Consider the following 20,452-nt stretch of genomic DNA (forward strand, 5'->3'; position numbering starts at 1 on the left):
GGCGGCCGCAATGTCGTCGGCTCAGCGGGCTAGGGTGCTGCGGTGCTTCCGCTGTCGCCTCTTCCAAGCACACCAGGTGGGGTGGGCACCGGGCTCCCCCTCCGGCGCGGCAATGGCGGGCGGGAGTTGGAGGGGCCGCGGAGGGCCCGGCCTCCGCCCCAAGCCTTGCCCCGCGGCGCGGTACTGGGCCTCCCTGACGCCGGGCTCCAGGACTGGCTCTGAGGACTGGGTTTTGGTATCTCTTCGTAACGTTTTACTGTTGTTGTTGTTTGTTTTTAATGTTTCTGACGTGGTTATAAGATTCGTAGAAACCGGGGGTAATGGTTTCTGAGGAGGCGGCCTCGTGACCTCTTGGAGCTAGTTGGAGAAAGCACGTCGAGGATAGCCCACCCCAAAGTGGCTCTTTCTTAATTTAACTACTGGGGAGATGACAGGGTTATTGTTTTGTTTGTTTGTTTTTAAAGATTTTATTTGCTTATTCATGAAAGCTACGTCAGAGAGCGGCAGAGACGCAGGCAGAGGGAGAAGCAGGCTCCCCGTGGAACTCCCCTTGCAGAACTCGATCCTAGAACCCTGGGATCACGCCCTGAGCCGAAGGCAGACGCTCAACCACTGAGCCACACCGGTGTCCCTTGATTTGTTTGTTGTTCTTGTTAGATTTTATTTATTTACTTGAGAGAAAGAGAGAGGGAGAGCACAAGAAGCAGGAGGGAGAGGCAGACTCCCAGCTGGGCAGGGAACCTGATATGGGGCTGGATCCCAGGACCCCAGGGTCATGGCCTGAGCCGAAGACACTTACGGAACTGAGCCACCCAGGCGCCAGAGATGACAGTTTTCAAACTGAGGCACAACTGGGCATGCCTTGCTGTCACCCTTTTGCTCTGCAGTGTCTCCATCATATGAGGAGGGACTCATGCCTGTTCCCCAAATGGTGAACAACCCAAGAGTGAAGTTTTTGAAACACGGTCCTCAGAAATTCTAAAACGTTTTGCTTCCCTGACTTTGAAGATGCAAGATAAGGGATGTCACTTAGCCTGTCTTGTCCTGGATGGTATCTCATCTTAGTCCTTGATGTCACCCAACACTGCCGTCAAGTGTATCTCCTGACAGTTCTCTCTTTCCCCTCTTACCTGCTGTGCCCAGAAAAAGGATAACATCAAACTTGTTCAAAGTGAATGTTTAGAAGTCAGATGCTGAGTATGCACCCATCCGCCTGCTGAGACCCCAAGGGCTCTTTGGGGGGCTCAGAAATCGTTTTTACGGGGATCCCTGGGTGGCGCAGCGGTTTGGCGCCTGCCTTTGGCCCAGGGCGCGATCCTGGAGACCCGGGATCGAATCCCACGTCGGGCTCCCGGTGCATGGAGCCTGCTTCTCCCTCTGCCTGTGTCTCTGCCTCTCTCTCTCTCTGTAACTATCATAAATAAATAAAAAAATTTAAAAAAAAAAAAATTAAAAAAAAAAAAAAGAAATCGTTTTTACTTCACTTTTTGGACTGTATTTTAGGAGTTGAGATTAAATGGAAGTCATTTCCATTTTTAAATTATTACACATACATAATGTTGTGCGTACTCTCACAGTTATTTCAACTAGGAAAAGTGATTTGATCCTAAAGGGAGAAAAGAGTTAACAGTAGTTGCAGAGGTGACAATTTCACACATCCCATTTAGTTTTAACAATCTCTGGATTAGGTATCTATCATCCTCATTTTACAGAGATGAAAATACAGAAATCCTGGGGTCTATCTAATAAATGGCAGGCCCAGGGCTGTCTGATTGCAAAGATCCTGTTATTTCTTACTATCTTCAGACCCCTAGAGCTAGCCAGTTACTGTGTGTCCTTCCAGACCTATTTTTTTTCTTTAACGTGCATTTCCTCCTTGTAGAGGTACCCATAGAAAGGAGTATTTTTATGGTGTTTGAAGAGAGAGACTAGAGAATTAGAATTGCTGAATTGTAGGATATGTCTACATAAATTTGTATTTGGTACTGCTTGGCTTCCTTAGAAACCTTTGGGGTACTTCAAAAAAACCTGATGGTTTTTGTATTAGGGTCATAGTCGTATTAATTTTTATAAATCAGCCCAGGAGTCTTTTTGATGTTAAGCATGCTACTTCATTCCATTTTTTCAAGGAACTTTGGTGCCCCTTGATAACATTTTCTTTGTTGGTATTATAAATGGACTCTTCCATTACCTTTTCTGACTAGATCCTTACATTAAGACTGTTAACTTTTATTTTTTTTTTTTTAAGATTTGATTTACTTATTCATGAGAGACAGAGAAAGAGGCAGAGACATAGGCAGAGGGAGAAGCAGGCTCCATGCAGGGAGCCCGATGCAGGACTCAGAGCCCAGGGCTCCAGGATCACACCCTGAGCCGAAGGCAGACGTTCAACCACCGAGCCACCCAGGCATCCGGGCTCTGTTAACTTTTGAAGCTATATTAACTTTGTATTCAACCTCACTATATTAGATTGTCTTAATGTTTTTAGTAGTTTTTCATTTGATTTTCTTGAGTTTTCAGGTTAAAAAAAATCTATAGCAATTTTCCCTCTTCTCCAGTTTTCATACCTCTTATTACTTTTTCTTTTCCAATTCCATTAGCAGAAAAATAACAATGGTCAACTATAGTGGGGCTTTTTGGCTTGTTCTTGATTTTCATAGGCATACTGGCAGTGACTTCCCAGTTTTAGAGCTGAATATAAGGTATTTTATCATGTTAAGAGAGAACTCACTTAGATTTCTCAAGAATTGAAATTAAAATGTTGTGGAAGTAACAGAGATCTGCTTGATTTTGTTTCATATGGATAGCTAGTTTTCCCAGCACCATTTATTACATAGTCTGTTTTTTCCTCACTCCTAAAATGCCACCTTTATAATCCATTAGCTTTTTATATATATATGTTGGTTTGTTTTTAGAATTTTATTCTTTTCCCTTGATCTTTTGAAATCATTATTTTTTATTCATTTCTACCTGTTTTAAAGAATTAAGCCAAATTTCTGGGATTTCATTGTAGGAGAAAAAGAGTCTCAAGTGGACATGCAAAGCTTGTGGAGAGAAGCAGTCATTTTTGCAGGTGAGTCCTGAGAAACAGGGCATCTAGTAGCCAAGCCAGAAAGCGAGGAGGCGGGGGGGGGGGGACCAGAGGGGGGGACCCAACCCTGCAGAAAAGCATGTTTCTGTGGAGCCCCAGCATTCCAGTATTGGGACCAAGTTCACTAGATCAAGAACATCTACTCCTAGGTTCCTCTTCCTTCAAGGAGTGAAATGGATGGAAATTTACCTTCCTTTGCTTAGTCAGTCAGCAAGTTTTTACTGAGTACTTTTTGTGTGCAGGCATAGGAGAAAGAAGGGCAGCAAAGCTTTGTCATTCTCGCCTTCACAGATCTGTACATGTGGAAGAGAAACTGATGCACGCACACAGGGCAATTAAAACTAGATTGAACAGGGCACCTGGGTAGCTCAGTCAGTTAAGCGTCTGCCTTTGGCTTAGGTCATGATCTGGGGTCCTGGGGTTGAGCCCCAAGTGGGGTTCTGTGCTGGGTGGAGAGTCTGCTTCTCTCTCTCCCTCTCACCCTGCTTGTGTTCTCTCTCAAATAAATAAGTAAATCTTTTAAAAAAAAAAAAAAAAAAAAAAAACCTAGACTGAGTAAATGGCAAGGAAAATGCAGGGCCTGTAAGAAGATGACTGAGCAATCAGACCCAACCGGCTGGGTGCATGTCCGTGCGTGCAGTTTGAGGACAAGGGGAGCTCAGGAAGTGGAGGTCATCAGGAGATGCTCAAGAGAGAACCTAAGGACTGAAGGAAGCGCTCTTACTTAGGCCACTTAGATTCTTTTCATATGGATACCTATTGCTCCACCTCATCTCTTTCATAGCGCAGCCTTTCTGCACCCTTTGCCTTATTGAGCCCCTCATTCACCTTCTCTGGCCCCCCCATGCCACCTCTCCCGCTTCAGCTGCCTGTTTTCCTCCTTCGGCCATGAGGCCTTTGCTTTCAGACCTTGAAATAGTCTAGACATGCTGCACCCTTATGGCCTTTGTGCTCCTTGTTGGGGCTTCCCCATGCTCTCCTCACTGCTCTGATTTAATCATATTCGAGGGGCAGCCCCAGTGGTGCAGCGGTTTAGCGCCGCCTGCAGCCCAGGGCGTGATCCTGGAGACCCTGGATCGAGTCCCACGTCAGGCTCTCTGCATGGCGCCTGCTTCTCCCTCTGCCTGTGTCTCTGCCCCCCCCCCTTCTCTGCATCTCTATGAATAAATAAATAAAACTTAAAAAAAAAAAAGATAATCATATTCGAGTGTGTTTACATGAGTGTTGCTTATCTCATGGAAGTGCCATGAGAGCAGAAGCTCTGCCTGTTTTGTTTACTGATCCGCCCTCTGCACATATCATGTGCCTGGCATAGTAAGTGATCGCTCAGTGAATATTTATTGAATCAGGAAATGACCAATCCCACAGTGACTGGCACTTAGGTTGATTTTTGTTTTCATTGTTATGAACAACTGTACAATGAGGGTTCTTACAAAAGCTCTTTCTTCACTTGACCAGTGATTTCCTTGAAATTAAGTTGCTATTTCAAAGGATGTCTTTTAACGAAGATTCTTTTGATTGCAAGTAGAAAAAAGACACTTCAGAACGGTTTCAGAAAAAAAAAAAAAGTACTGGCAAGGTAATGGGGTATCTTGGGGAAAGCAAGGGGGGATGAAAATCCCTGAGCCCTTGAAGGTCCGCAAAGCTGTGGACAATGCAAACATCATTTTTTCCTCCCCTTCCTCTCTCTCCCCAGATAGCTCACAGTAACCTACTCCACCCACCGACCACAGACTCTCACTTCAAGCCAACTAGAATAGCTGAATCCCAATTAATAAACTGGGGGAAGCGATCTGATTGGTTCAGTTGACCCAGATGTCCACATCTGGTCCAGCCAACTGGGACGGTTGGATAGGAATGATCGGGTCATTGGTCAGCAGTAGAGCTGCTGAGGCCCACCCCAAGATTGGGTCTCTGAAGACAAGGAGCTGGCTTGTGAGCTGGTGACTGCTACTCATTTTCCATTTCAGCTTATATTTCTAAATTCTCCTTGAGGAGGCCCTGCATTCGTCTCAGCGCCTCCATGCATGTGCAGTGGGGCATGGCTTATGGTATAAGTGACAAATAGACGACAAAATGGTGTAGCCTAACACAATAGAAATTGTCTCTCTTGCTCTTGTAATGGTCCTGGAAGGGATTAAAATCAACAGGGCAGACATCCTGGGTGTGGTCATTCAGGGACCCAGGCACCCTTCATCTTGAGGTTCTGTTAAGTCCCAGAGGCCTGGTGCCTACAGCCACTGAAGGGCAAGAACATGAAGGAACTACCCAGGAGGCTTTTAGGGGTCAGGCCTAGAAGTGGCTCCCATCCCACTAGAAAGAATTGCAAGGAAAACCAGAAAACTTAGTCCAGTTTGTGCCCAGATGAGGGGAGAATGATTTGAGCATTCAGCAGTGGTCTGGTCCCTCCCTTGCTAGCGCGCGTACACTTAGCCATTTATGCCAGATCAACGCCTTACAAAGCTTTGCCGTTGCAGTCTTCAGTTCTCTCCCATTCTAATTTGAACTTGCCCCAGCTGGACTTTATTCCCTGCAGTCCAGTAAAATGACTCCTGTCAAAGTGAGCAGTGATCTCCATTTGCTAAAATCCATGGTGAATTCTCAGTCCCCCAGCGGCTTGACCTGTTGGTGGCATCTGTCACAGTTTGTCATGTCCTCCTCAAAACATTGTGTTCACTCAGACTTCCAGTCATCCCACTCTGGTTCTCCTGCTGTCTTTCTGCTGTGTTTCAGTCCTCTGTGCTAGCTTTTTCCCATCTCCCCAGCTTCTAAACATGAGAATGCTCTGGTATTCAGTTTGTTGGCCTCTGCTCCAGTGATACAAGTTTGTTGACCTCTCCTCCTTAGTGATCCAAGAGGAGATCGTCTCACAGCTCTGGGGTATCTGTCTCAGACCCCAGGTCTGCCCATTCAGCTCTCTCCTGGTTCTCTGATAGTCATCCAGAACCCATCTTTCCAAACAGAAGGTCCTACGCACCTGCTCTCCCACAATCATCCCCATCTCCTGTGTGCCAAGTCCCTGGTTAGTTGTTTGAACTAAAAAAAATCTGGAAGTCATCCATGACTCCTCTTTTTTTATTTTTTATTTTTCAAATACTCTTCATCTTGTCCATCAGCAGATCTTGTCAGCTCCCCTTTGAGGATGTACCCAGACTGACCACTTGTCACTACAGTGGTCTGAGCCACACCACTGTTTGCAGCAACCTCCTGCCAGCCCCCCTGTTGCTGCAGTATAGTCTGCCCTCAGCGCTGTGGTCCAAATGTCCTGCTAAAACATGTGTTGGGCCAAGTCAGTCTCCCCAACCTTCCAGGTTAGAGCAAAATCCATAGTCTTACAGACAGGGCCATGTACAGTGCCTGGTACAAAAGGAAAATGTGAGGCCCCTTGTTCAAAAGCAGAGCTGTAAAAGGTACTAAAATATTAAGCTTTTCCTTTCTTTCCTGGATTCTCTTGACTTTTCATAATGTGTTTATTTTTTTTTTTTAATTTTATTTATTCATTCATGAGAGACACAGAGAAAGAGAGAGGCAGAGACACAGGCAGAGGGAGAAGCAGGCTCCATGCAGGGAGCCTGACATGGGTCTCAATCCTGGGTCTCCAGGATCAGGCCCTGGCTGAAGGCGGTGCTAAACCTCTGAGCCACCCGGGCTGCCCAATAATGAGTTTATTTACTGTTGAATGTCTTCCTAAGTAAAGAAAACTTAATATTTTAAGTTTATTAGCATTAATTTTGCCACTGATATCCTACAACACCAGTTTGTTTGTTTGTTTGTTTATTTATTTATTTTCAACACCAGTTTAAAATGCAAAGAGTGTTTAGTCCATATGCAGAATAACATAAGAGCATTTACTGTATGTGCAGGATCATCCAAATTACCCAGGTTGTGTTTTGGAGCTCATATATGCCTACATATTTCATTCTTACCACTGGAAATGCTACACAAAATTAACTCAGCTGTTTTTACTCTACTTACTGATATGCACACATTTTCCCCCAGCCCCATGCTCCCCCATCAGTTTCCTGATGCATAAGGAAGGACTGAGGGAAAGGAAAGTCTCTGTCTTGCCCTTTCCTTCCATGTCATCATTTTTAGCAGAAGTGATCAGCTGTTCTAGGCAAGTAACAGGAATAAAAAAAGATATGATAGGGTTCCTTGGTTGGTTGTGTATGTTTAGAACACCCTTGCCTTCTGCATCTGAAGCAAGTTCTTGTTCCATTGGAAGCCTGGCATCTCAGCCTGTGGGTGCCTCCACATACTCAGATGTAGATGGCAAACAGCATCTACACTAGGACTCTCTGTGTACACTCCCGCGTATTTGTTGTGAGTCAACTGGAAGCCTGTGCCCCTGGATCATCAAGCACATGATGCAAATGGTGTGGTAAGGAACAGTGGACACGTATACTGTGTGTTTCTCTGCTTACAGACATGATCCTTTGTCCCATCAGACTTCACTTACACAAGTTCAAAAATAAGAATTTCAAAAATAAAACCAAAAAATGTTTTCAGCATGGCCATAACAGAACAGGTCTCATGCCCATGAAGCTGACTTTGCCTATAGTAGGGACTACACTCAAACCTCATCTCCTGTTGTTTTCCCCCAGACCACTCAGCTCTAGCCATGTTCCTCGAAAATGCCAGGCTCAGGGTCCTTGCTCTCGTGTCCATTTCATTGCTTCTGCCAAATGCTTTCCCCTAGGTATCTTCATGGCTTCTGCCCTCATATTTTCCTACTTTGTGCTCAAGCATCACCTTAGTGATCTGTTCCTGAACACCTTATATAAAATTGTCTACTTTGTCTCCACTCTACCCTTTCATTGCCTTATTTTCCTTGATGGTACTTCCATCACCTAATGGCCACATAGTCAATTTATACATTGTCTCCTCTCACTAGAATGTACACTCCATGATGACAGTGATTTTTGTCTCCTCCCCTTATTGTCCTTAACTAGTCCATGACCCTGGCACATAAGAGGTGCTAAATAAATATTGTGAAACAAATGGGTGACTGCTAAGTGGGGAAAAAAAAAAAACTTTTATTTTATGTTGCTTTGATTATCAGTGAATACCAATTGGTGGCTTGTGTTGCTTCTCTTCCAAAAAAAATTTTTTTAAGATTTTATTTATTTATTCATGAGAGACACAGAGAGGCAAAGACATAGGCAGAGGGAGAAGCAGACTCCCTGTGGGGAGACGGATGCAAGACTCCGTCCCAGGACCCCAGGATCACAACCTGAGCCAAGGGCAGATGTTCAGCCAGTGAGCCACCCAAGTGCCCTTCTTCCAAATTTCTTATTCATGTTTATTAACCATTTAGTGTGGGGTTTGGGACTGAGTTTGTCTTTGATATGTAGAGTTCTCAATGCTAGAAGGATAGTCGCCAGATAAACCAGAAATATTTGTTCCTGAGACTATTTGTAAATAAATTACTCCAGAAGCAGTGCTCAGTCATTAGGATTTCTGCCTTGCAAAGTATAGCTTTTCCCTTCCTGAGGTATGTCACTAATGGATTTGTTTCTCAACATTCTGTCAGTGCTTTATAAACTTAGTATTCTTTTGTTTTTCAGACTTATGGTGAGGGCTCTGGTGCTGACTGTAGATGCCATGTCCAAAAATTAAATCTGCTGCAGGGACAGATTTCAGAGATATCACTCAGGTATAGTTGTTTGAGAAATGCATCTTATCTTGGCCTGTGTTCATCTTGAGTGGTTAGTGGAAGTAGAAGATGGGAAAAAAAAAAACTTAAATTTCCATACAGTGATTATTTACTCTGAACAATCTTCCCTCTGACAATAACTAAAAATACTAACTATAGTATTTGGAGTACACTGATGAGATGATAGGGAAGTAAACAAAATATCAGAAGTTAAAAATAAAGCAAAAGCCAAAATCCAGAGAGTAAGTACCTGAGCTACTGATGTAATGAATCCAGGTGCTCTGGAGCTTCCACGTAGACCCTGGGAGGGGTGCAAGAGACAAAGACAAGGCCTAGGGTCTGTTCAGCATGGCGGGGAGGGGGGTCAGTAGGAGACCACCACATAAAGCTGTGTCCCCAAAATACTACACCTTCAATGAATGATCAAATGCACCCTGTCTGCAGCAGGGAGCCTGCTGTTGACCTTGGTATTGGCTGAAGAAGAGAAATATCTCTCTAGGATTTTATAAACACAAGAAAGCTGTCACATGGCTTTTCAGCCTTTTACATGCACTGTGTGAAAAGCCTCAGACTGGGAATTTATTTTTAAACTGCTCAAGGAAGCAAAGGTAAATGCAATTCCTCTGGAGCATACATCTTCAACACAGTCCTGAAAGAATTTCCACAGATAAAGTTCTAAGGAGCATATACTCAGAGTTAAAAATCATTAAACATTCATGTCACCATGAGCAAAAGACAACAGAAACAACAGATGAGAAAGTGACACACACAGACTACAGAATACGTAATGTGTATTTAATATATTTAATGAAATAAAAGGCAAGATTGATCATATAAGAAGCAAAGTAGTTCAGGCCACCTGGCTGGCTTAGTTGGTAGAGCATGCAACTCTTCATCTCAGGTTTGTGAGTTCAAGCGGCATGTTGGGGGTAGAAAGTACAAAGGAAAAAAAAAAAAAGGAAGCCAGGGACTTTTAAAAATGACTAAGTAGGGGGACACCTGGGTGGCTCAGTGGTTTGAGCGTCCGTCCTTGGCCAGGGCGTGATCCCAGAGCCCCAGGATCGAGTCCCACATCGGGCTCCCTGCATGGAGCCTGCTTCTCTCTCTGCCTGTGTCTCTGCCTCTCTCTCTCTCTCTCAATCTGTGTCTCTCATGAATAAATAAATAAAATCTTTTAAAAAATGACTAGGTTTGAAAAAGAACCAAAAGGAGTTTGTAGAAATGAAAAGTAGAATCAGGGATCCCTGGGTGGCGCAGCAGGTTAGCGCCTGCCTTTGGCCCAGGGCGCGATCCTGGAGACCCGGGATCGAGTCCCACGTCAGGCTCCCGGTGCATGGAGCCTGCTTCTCCCTCTGCCTGTGTCTCTGCCTCTCTCTCTCTCTCTGTGTGACTATCATAAATAAATGAAAAAAAAAAAAAAAAGTAGAATCATTGAAATTAAAATTTCAGTGGACAGGGCAGCCCGGGTGGCTCAGCGGTTTAGCACTGCCTTTGGCCCAGGGCAGAATCCTGGAGACCCGGGATCGAGTCCCACATCGGGGTCCCTGCATGGAGCCTGCTTCTCTCTCTGCCTGTGTCTCTGCCTCTCTCTCTCTGTCTCTAATAAATAAATAAAATATTAAAAAAAATTTTTCAGTGAACAGGTTAAGCATTAACTGTAGCTGAAGAGAGAATCAGTGAAATGGGAGATAAATCTGAAGAAAGTGTTCATTCACAATGCAACACAAATACAAAGGTGGAAAAATGTGAGTTGAAAAACATGAAAGCAACAGGGGATAGTTCCAGCAACAGAGAATAAGAAAAGTGGGGCAGAGGCGATGTGTGAAAAGATTAGAGCATTTTCCAGAATCAAACGCTTACATTCTTGGATTTAGGAAACAGTAAATCTCAAACTGGATAAAGTCATTCTTTTTTTTTTTTTTTTTTTTTTTTTTAAGATTTTATATATTCATTCATGAGAGATACAGAGAAAGTCAGAGACACAGGCAGAGGGAGAAGCCTCCCTGTGGGGATCCCAATGCAGGACTTGATTCCAGGACCCCAGGATCACACCCTGAGCTAAAGGCATATGCTCAACCACTGAGCCACCCAAGCATCCCAGGTCATTATTTTACTTGGAAACAACATGGTTTTTTTGTTTGTTTTTTTTTAAGATTTAAAATAAAATAAAAGATTTTATTTATTCATTCATGAGAGACAGAGAGAGAGGCAGAGACACAGGCAGAGGGAGAAGCAGGCTCCCTGCAGTCCTCCCGACGTGGGACTCGATCCCGGGACTCCAGGATCATGCCCTGATCATATACAACATGGTTGTATATATAGGAAATCCTAACGAATCTATATAAATGCTACTAGAACTAATATTTTATCAAGATCACAAGGATACAAAGTCAACATACAGGGGTGCCTAGGTGACTCAGTTAAGTGTCTTACTTTGGCTCAGGTCATGATCTCTGGGTCCTGAGATTGAGTCCTATGTAAGGCTCCATGCTCAGCAGGGAGTCTGCTTCTCCCTCCCCTCTCCCTCAATCCCTCCCCCTTTCCTTCTGCCCATTCCCCCAACTCTTTTTTTTTTCCTTTTTTTTTTTTTTTTTTAATTTATTTATTTATGATAGTCACACAGAGAGAGAGAGAGGCAGAGACACAGGCAGAGGGAGAAGCAGGCTCCATGCACTGGGAGCCCGACGTGGGATTCAATCCCGGGTCTCCAGGATCACGCCCTGGGCCAAAGGCAGGAGCTAAGCCACTGAGGCACCCAGGGATCCCTCTGTCCTCCCACTCTTGCATGCATGCTCTCTCAAATAAATAAAATCTAAAAAAATAAAATCCCCCAAAATAAAATATTAAATATTAAGAAAATTAAAGCCTATAATTAAACTTTTTTAATTATACCATTTAGAACAGTTACTTAGGGATAAATATAACAAAAAATGTGCAAGATCTATTCAGTAAAAACTACAAAACATTGCTGAGAGAAATTAAAGAAGATCTATATTAACGAAGACATGTAACATGTTCCTGGATTGGAAAACTCAGTATCATGAAGATTTCAGTTTATTCTAAATTGGTAGAGACAACCTAATCCAAATCAAAATTCCAATGGGCTTTTTTTTTTTTCTGTAGAAATTGACAAACTGACCCTAAAATTTATATAGAAATACTAATGCCTAGAATTACCGAGACAATTTTGAAAAGAACAAAGCTGGGGGACTTTTACAGCCTGATTTCAAGATCTATAATGCTGCAGTAATTGAAGACAATGTGATATTGGTAAAAGACTATACATATAGATAAATCAGAAGGTGAATGGATAAACAGATTGTGGTATGTTCATGCAATGGAACACTACAACATTCAAAACAACACTGGCAAATCTCAAAAACATTGCTAAGTGAGAAAAGCCCAACACAAAAGACTACATGCTGTAGAGATCAGTAGTTTTCTGGGGGAGAGAATTGCCTCTAAAGACACATATGAGGGCGCCTGGGTGGCTCAGTGGTTGAGCATCCGCCTTTGGCTCAGGTTGTGATCCTGGAGTCCTGGGATCGAGTCCCACATCAGGCTTATTGCAGGGAGCCTGCTTTTCCATCTGCATATGTCTCTGCCTCTCTCTTGGTGTCTCTCATGAATAGAGGAATCTTTAAAAAAAAATAGACACATGAGAACTTTTGGGCATGATGAAATTTTTCCATATCTTGTCCATTATATCTGAATTAAAATTTTTTTCCTATAATCTTTTTTTTTTTAAGATTTTATTTGTTGGGCAGCCCAGGTGGCTCAGTGGTTTAGCACTGCCTTCAGCCCAGGGCCTGATCCTAGAGACCTGGGATCAAGTCCCATGTTGGGTTCCCTACATGGAGCTTGCTTCTCCCTCTGCTTGTGTATCTGCCTCTCTCTCTCTCTCTCTCACTCTCTGTCTCTCATGAGTAAATAAATAAAATAAAATAAAGATTTTAAAATCAAATAAAGATTTTATTTATTTATTCATGAGAGACAACACAGAGAGACAGAGGCAGAGGAAGAAACAGGATGCATGTAGGGAACCCGACATGGGACTCGATCCTGGGCCAAAGGCAGGCACTTAACCGCTAAGCTACCCAGGCATCCCTGTATCTTGATTGGATGATAGTTTCAAAGATATAATTTATCAAAGCTCATCTAAGTAGACACTTAAATTTTAAGGTATGTCATACCTTAAGTTAATTTTAAGATTAAAAAAGAAATCTGCCCTTAGAGCAGCAACATAATGAAATCATAGAACACGAAAGACAAAAGAGCTGAAAAGTAGGTGGAGAGAGAGAGCGAGCGAGCACTTAAAAAGGAACAGCAGATGCCCAACTGCCCAGTGGTATCATTAAAGCAAGAAGACAGAATGGTATCTTTGGACTGTTGAGAGCTGTTCGTTATTGATGAGTTCCTGAATCCGAAAGATGAGCAGAGCTCTGGCCAGTAGCTGCTAGGATACCATGATATGAATGCTGGATCACCAGCCACATGGCTGAGTAGGTGTTGTACATGCATGCTCTCACTGCATCTTTATAATCATCCTGTGAGGACCATTGATTTCTACATACCAATGAAGAAATTGAAGTATAGATACCCACATTGGGTAGCTCGCTAGAAGGAGTTCCCATATGACAGTGTGATGTAACCACCCTGACAGATGGTAGACTTGGCTTTGCTCTAACCTCCAACTCTTGCACAGTAAGTATTCTCACAGCCATTCAGTCCTATTAGAGGTCCTAGAGGCCCTGGCACCCCCACTCTTCTTTATGTGGTGAAAGAGCCCTACTTCCCCTGGAGGGCTGGTGGAAGTTACTATGTCACACAGAATGCCTCCTCTCTCGTAAGGGTCGAGGTAGAACTATAAAGACTTGTATAGGGATCCCTGGGTGGCGCAGCGGTTTGGCGCCTGCCTTTGGCCCAGGGCGCGATCCTGGAGACCCAGGATCGAATCCCACGTCAGGCTCCCGGTGCATGGAGCCTGCTTCTCCCTCTGCCTATGTCTCTGCCTCTCTCTCTCTCCCTGTGTGACTATCATAAATAAAAAAAAATTAAAAAATAAATAAATAAATAAAGACTTGTATAGGGATCCCTGGGTGGCGCAGCGGTTTAGCGCCTGCCTTTGGCCCAGGGCGTGATCCTGGAGACCCAGGATCGACTCCCACGTCGGGCTCCCGGTGCATGGAGCCTGCTTCTCCCTCTGCCTGTGTCTCTGCCTCTCTCTCTCTCACTGTGTGCCTATCATAAATAAATAATAATAATAATAAAAGACTTGTATAATTCTGTGCAGTGGAGACATCTCTACTGCTGATGGGAGGGACTCTGTGCTATGAGGCTTCCCCTGACGTTACTCTCTCTGTACCCCAGGCTCTCGACAAGGCACATGCACGCATGTTGTCTCTTTCATCTTTATAGTCACCCCTTCCATATTGTCCCCACTTGTGGATGAGGGGAACTGGGGTACAGCGATGAACCGAAATTCACACTGACCATGACAGCCAGTCAATGGCAAAGCCAGGATGCAAACGCTGGTTTGACTTGCCTAAATCTGGAGAACAAACAGTCCCCCTGCCCAGGCCCTTGTGAGCTGCTGGAAGATCACCAAATTACATCAGAACAACAGAAATAAGATCCTAAGATCTCCTAGAGCAGTCTTTGGTATCAAGTATTTACATCCTGCTGTTCCATCTCCTTGCTCTTCATCCCCTGGTCATTTCACTAAGGACATACATACATTCTTTCACTAAGGTTTCTGGAAGAGCCTGTAAATGTTGATGAGGAAAATGCAGGGCCTGGGAATGCTGAGCATGAGAGTGTGCAGGTGAGTGTCACGGTGGGGGTGGGGGGGTGGTCCATTTATTCATTTGCTGGTCTTTCGTTGAACAAATGCTATCGATAACAGACACTTGGCTTGGAGCTATAGCAAACAGAGGAGGGAGTAAACCCACCCCTGTCATAAGGGTGGACACAGCCATGTGTACCAATACTCCCTGTCACACTCTGGGCACACCTCTGATAGTGAAAAGATGCTGCTGCTACTGCTGCTGCTGAGGACCTGCCATTCGTGTTCCCTTTCTCCAACCCAAGCCTCCCAGCAGGGCTCACATCCAGCTTTCTGCCCCAGTGCATAGTAAAATAGATGCTCAGACAGTGTTGGGTAGGCAGGAGAAGAGCCTGGGTGACTGAGGAGGTGACACCATTGGTACATCCAGGGTGCTGGGTACATGGAACACTGTCCTGCCAGGGGCGGGGGCGTGGGAACAGCTGTCCGAGGCTCCCTGCCCACCTGAGGACAGAGCCCGCCTCTGCTCACAGAATCACACTGGCAGCGTCCTCCCTCTGCTCGCCCCTCATATTTGTATTATAAACGGGAGCATTGCTCATACACCACTTTAACACAGCAGCTTTCACATATTTGGTTCTGTACTTCCAGTCTTGTCCACTTAGGGACTTAATTTTACAGCTTCAGGGATCCCTGGGTGGCGCAGCGGTTTGGCGCCTGCCTTTGGCCCAGGGCGCGATCCTGGAGACCCAGGATCGAATCCCACGTCGGGCTTCCGGTGCATGGAGCCTGCTTCTCCCTCTGCCTATGTCTCTGCCTCTCTCTCTTTCTCTCTCTGTGACTATCATAAATAAATAAATAAATAAAAATTAAAAAAAAAAATTTTACAGCTTCATCATTACAAAAAACCCTGGTTTGCATCCTAGAGTTTGCACTCCTGCTGGTCTTATGTTGCTGTAGAATTTTCAGTGATGTGCTATATCTACAAGGTATAGTAGTGTATCAATATTTATTCCATGATGATTTGGCATGTAGATCATTTCCAGATTTTTGCTACGGTAAGTATGTGCTAAGATTTATATCACCTTGACAAGTATCTTTGTGCCTTTGTCTTCATTTGGAAGCCGTCAGTCAGGGAGCATGGACATTTGTAAAGTTCCTTGATGAGTTGTGCCCTGTGGCTTTCCCAGGACCTGTGCCAGTGTGCCTGGTCCCCAGTGGTGCCTCAGGACATCCATCTCCCCATTGCCTTCCAGCAAAATGCCTTTCCTGGTGACAGGGTAGGTGAGGGTCCTGAGAATAAACTTACTTCCCAATCCTGTAGGAAAAACCTCAGTCCTCAGAGAACCGCTGGCTGAAGTATCTGGAAAGAGACTCAAAAGAACTGGGAATGGAAGGAGTGTGTTTCAAGAGACAGTCTTTATCTGGGACAGAGACGCCAGACCCTCCCTTCAACACAGGCCTGCCTAGAAAAAGGTGCCAAACAAGTCACTAATCCAGCAGCCATCACCCCATACCCACGGTGACCCACGATGGGGGCAGTGATGAGCAGCCCTAGCAGTCAGCAGCACAGAAGAAGCCTGCATGGCACTAGCTGGCAGGTACCATCACCACCAAGCCCTCCTTGGCCTTGCTGCGCACCAGGTGCTGCCATGCAGAGAGGAGGGTTGGGTGGAACGCCAGCATGGGCACCTTGGTGGTGTTCACTTAATTGTGACTGCACTGACCTCAAGAAAGAGTGTACTTTAGGGGCAGAGTTGACAAAGTGAAGTGTGGCCAGAGTAGCTTATGATTCTGTGAGCTTTAGCCTACAGCAGGAAAGCCTGACCTTTTATAAGTCTCTTCCCTAGGCTTTCTCTGCATTTCAGTGAGCCTTCTAAGACATTGCCTTAGCTAGACCCAAGATGGCTCCTATAGGGCAATGGACACTGGGAGGTAGATTCCAATGCAAAATAAGAACTTTGTAGCAACTACAGACTATGGAGCAGAGAAACAGACTGCCTTGGAGGTTGTGGGGCAGCCTGCTATTGGCAGTGGAGCAGAAGCTGAGCAGCCACCTGGGGGGAGCTGTATGGGAGGACGAGGTCCCTACTTGTGCTGGGTGGTAACTCCAGGCGTCAGCATCGGGACCCTGTTGGTGATAGCGCTGGATTCTTGACAGTGCTTTCTCTCCACCAGGAAATGGAGCCAGAGCACAGTCCAGCCTTCACACAGCCCAGATGTCCAGAACGTGAGTGACTCTGAGGTTACCTTGGAGCCCCAGAAGGTCAGTGACTGAGGATAGTGTTTCTTTTCTGGTCCCAGTAACCATTGAACACACAGACTTGTTTAATACCCGAGTGTTTTGTCTGCTCTGAGTTAAGCCAGTTCCTTTCTCTGGCCTGACCATTTATTTCTCTGCCATGCCCAATCTCAGTGATATGAGTTCCTGGTCAAAAGGACAGCTTGATGCCTTGGAATCAACCAAGGTTGACCAGTAGGGCTTTTCTGAGTCAGGACCATTCTCGTCCCTCAAGGTGGAGTGAAGGGTCTTTGCCAGACTGTCCCACAAGGGACCTGCCCTTGACTTCTGAGCAACTGTTCCCATCTTCATCTTCACTTACCCAGGCTTGTTCTTTTGCACTGAAGCACTGTCTTCACCTAGAATCAGCTCTTGTTCTTTTTATTTTTTTTTTGTTTGTTTGTTTTTTCTAAATTTTTATTTATTTATGATAGTCACACAGAGAGAGAGAGAGAGGCAGAGACATAGGCAGAGGGAGAAGCAGGCTCCATGCACCGGGAGCCCGACGTGGGACTCGATCCAGGGTCTCCAGGATCGCGCCCTGCGCCAAAGGCAGGCGCTAAACCGCTGCGCCACCCAGGGCTCCCGTCTTGTTCTTTTTATTATTGAAGTCTGGTGTCTGACCTACAATGGTATGTTAGTTTCAGGTTACAACATGGTGGTTCAGACAATTCAGTATATGCATCAGTGCTCACTGTGGCAGTCATCATCATCTGTCGGCCTACGTTATTACAGCATTATTGACTGTATTCCCTATGCTATAGTCTTCATCTCCTTGACTTATCACTGGAGGTTTCTACCTCTTAATCTCCTTCACCTATCTTGCCCATCCCTTCAGCCCCTTCCCTTTGGGCAACTATCAGTTCTATTTATGAGTTCTTTGTTATGACTGAGTAGCATATATGTTGCTACCCTTATGTTGATATATACCACATTGTCTTTTTCCATTCACCTATTGGTGGCCACTTGGGCTGCTTCCATATTAGGACTATTGTAAATAATGCTGCAGTATACATAGGAATGCATATATCTTTTCAAATTGGTGTTTTGGGGCAGCCCCAGTGGCCCAGCGGTTTGGTGCTGCCTTCGGCCCCGGGGTGTGATCCTGGAGACCCAGGATCAAATCCCACGTCGGGCTCCCTGCATGGAGCCTGCTTCTCCCTCTGCCTGTGACTCTGCCTCTCTCTCTGTCTGTCATTAAAAAACAAAACAGGGATCCCTGGGTGGCGCAGCGGTTTAGCACCTGCCTTTGGCCCAGGGCGCGATCCTGGAGACCGGGATCGAATCCCACGTCGGGCTCCCAGTGCATGGAGCCTGCTTCTCTCTCTCTCTCTCTCTCTGTGTGTGACTATCATAAATAAATTTTTTAAAAAATGAACTTTAAAAAAATTAAAAAATTAAAAACAAAACAACAACAACAAAAAACATCAATTTGGTGTTTTTGCTTTCTTTGAATAAATACCCAGTAATGAAATTACTGGATCATATGGTATTTCTATTTTTAATTTTTTGAGGAAATTCCATACAGTTTTCCACAAGTGATTGCCCCAATTTACATTTCCAACAACAACACACAAGAGTTCCCTTTTCTCCACATCTTCCCCAATACTTGTTATCTCTTGTGTTTTTTGATACTAACCATTCTGATAGGTGTGAGGTGTGAGATGATAGCAAATCGTGGTTTTGATTTGTATTTCCCTGATGATGAATGGTGTTGAGCATCTTTTCATGTGTCTGTTAGCCATCTGTAGGTCTTTGGAAAAATATCTGTTTGGGTTCTCTGCCCGTTTTTTAATTGGGTTATTTGGGAATTTAGTGTTGAGTTGTTTTTTTTTTTTTTAAGATTTTATTTATTCATGAGAGACACAGAAAGGCAGAGACATAGGCTCCCTGTGGGGAGCCCGACGTAGGACTCAATCCCAGGATCACACCCTGAGCTAAAGGCAGATGCTCAACTGCTGAGCTACCCAGGCATCCCTAGTGTTGAGTTATATTATAAATTCTTTGTATGCTAAGGATATTAACCCTTTTTTCAGATACATCATTTGTAACTATCTTCTTCCATTCCATATGTTGCCTTTTCATTTTGTTAATGTCTTCCTTCACTGTGCAAAAAGTTGTTATTTTTATATACTCCCAGTATTTTATTTTTGTTTTTTTTTTTCCCTTTCCTGAGGAGACATAACCATAAATATATTGCTAACACCAATGTCCATCACTTTACTGCCTATGTTTTCTTTTAGGTGTTTTATGGTTTCAGATTTCACATTTAGGTCTTTAATCCATTTTGAGTTTATTTTTTCGTACTGTTAAGAAAATGGCCCAGTTTTCCCACCACTTTTCATTGAAGAGACTGTCTTTTCCACATTGTATATTCTTACCTCCTATGTCCTTGATTATCTGATCATATAATTATGGGTTTATTTCTGGATTTTCTATTATGTTCCATTGATCTGTATGTCTGTTTTTGTGCTAGTTCCATACTGTTTTGATTACAGTACCTTTGTAGTATATCTTGAAATCTGGGATTGTTAAATCTCCAGGTTTTTTCTTTCCCAATTTTGCTTTTGCTATTCAGGGTATTTTGGATTCGATACAAATTTAAGGATTATTTGTTTTAGTTTTGTTAAAAATAGTATTGGTATTTTCACGTGGATTGCATTGAATTTCATAGATTGCTTAGGGTAGTATGGACATTTTAACAGTATTGATTCTTCCAGTCCATGAGCTTGGTTTATCTTTCCATGTGTTTGTGTCATCTTCAGTTTCTTTCATCAGTCAGTGTCTTACAGTTTTCAGAGTATAAGCCTTTCACCTCTGGCTAAATTTATTCCTAAGTATTTTTTCTTTTTGATGCAGTCATAAATGAGTTTGTTTTCTTAATTTTTATTTCTGCTATTATTAGTATATAGAAACACCGCAGATTTCTATATATTCATTTATTAACTTTACTGAATTCATTTATTCTAATAATTTTTGGGTGGAGTCTTCAGGATTTTCTATATAAAATATCATGTCACCTGCAAATCATGACAGTTTTACTTCTTCCTTACCAATTTGGATGCCTTTTATTTCTTTTCCTTGTCTGATTGCTGTGGTAGGACTTCCAGTACTATGTTGAATAAAAGTAGTGAGAATGGACATACTTGTCTTATTCCTGAGGTCTTAGAAGAACAGCTTTCACTTTGACACCATTTAATATTTAGCTATTAGAGAGAGAGAGAGAACATGTGCAGGGTAAGGGGCAGAGGGAGAGGAAAAAGCAGACTATCCACTGAGTAGGAAGCCTGACATGGGGCTCCGTCTTGAGACCCTGGGATCATGACCTGAGCTGAAGCCAGACACTTACCCAACTGAGCCAGCCAGGCACCCCTGAGATTTTTATTGTTTTTGAGGGGGGCTATATTGCTATAAACTTCCCTCTTAAAACTGCTTTTCCTGCATCCCAAAGATTTTGGACTGTTGTGTTTTTCATTTCTCCATGTATTTTTATATTTCCTTTTTGATTTCTTGGTTGACCTATTGGTTGTTAGCCTCCATGTGTTTTTGTTTTTTCCAGTTTTTTGTTTTGTTTTTTAAGATTTTTATTTATTCATGAGAGACACAGGCAGAGGGAGAAGCAGGCTCCCCGCAGGGATC

At 43.9% G+C, this 20,452-nt stretch overlaps 1 protein-coding gene across 4 annotated transcripts in view; it reads left to right on the forward strand.

The window, feature by feature from the left end:
- The window catches only part of MRNIP (MRN complex interacting protein), a 25,130-nt gene continuing 4,678 nt past the window's right edge, over positions 1–20,452 (forward strand). For 2 of the 4 annotated variants that reach the window (XM_077911142.1, XM_077911145.1), the window contains exons 1-6: positions 3–76; positions 3,014–3,073; positions 8,659–8,747; positions 14,499–14,571; positions 15,857–16,008; positions 16,711–16,798. In XM_077911142.1, coding sequence (XP_077767268.1) covers positions 11–76; positions 3,014–3,073; positions 8,659–8,747; positions 14,499–14,571; positions 15,857–16,008; positions 16,711–16,798 — 528 coding nt within the window. In that variant the 5' untranslated portion in view covers positions 3–10. Of the gene's footprint in view, positions 77–3,013; positions 3,074–8,658; positions 8,748–14,498; positions 14,572–15,856; positions 16,009–16,710; positions 16,799–20,452 lie in introns of all 4 variants that reach the window. The other 2 variants (XM_077911144.1, XM_077911143.1) reach the window with 2 other exon arrangements.

The sequence above is a fragment of the Canis aureus genome, chromosome 10 (genome assembly GCF_053574225.1).
Source record: "Canis aureus isolate CA01 chromosome 10, VMU_Caureus_v.1.0, whole genome shotgun sequence".
NCBI lineage: Eukaryota > Metazoa > Chordata > Mammalia > Carnivora > Canidae > Canis > Canis aureus.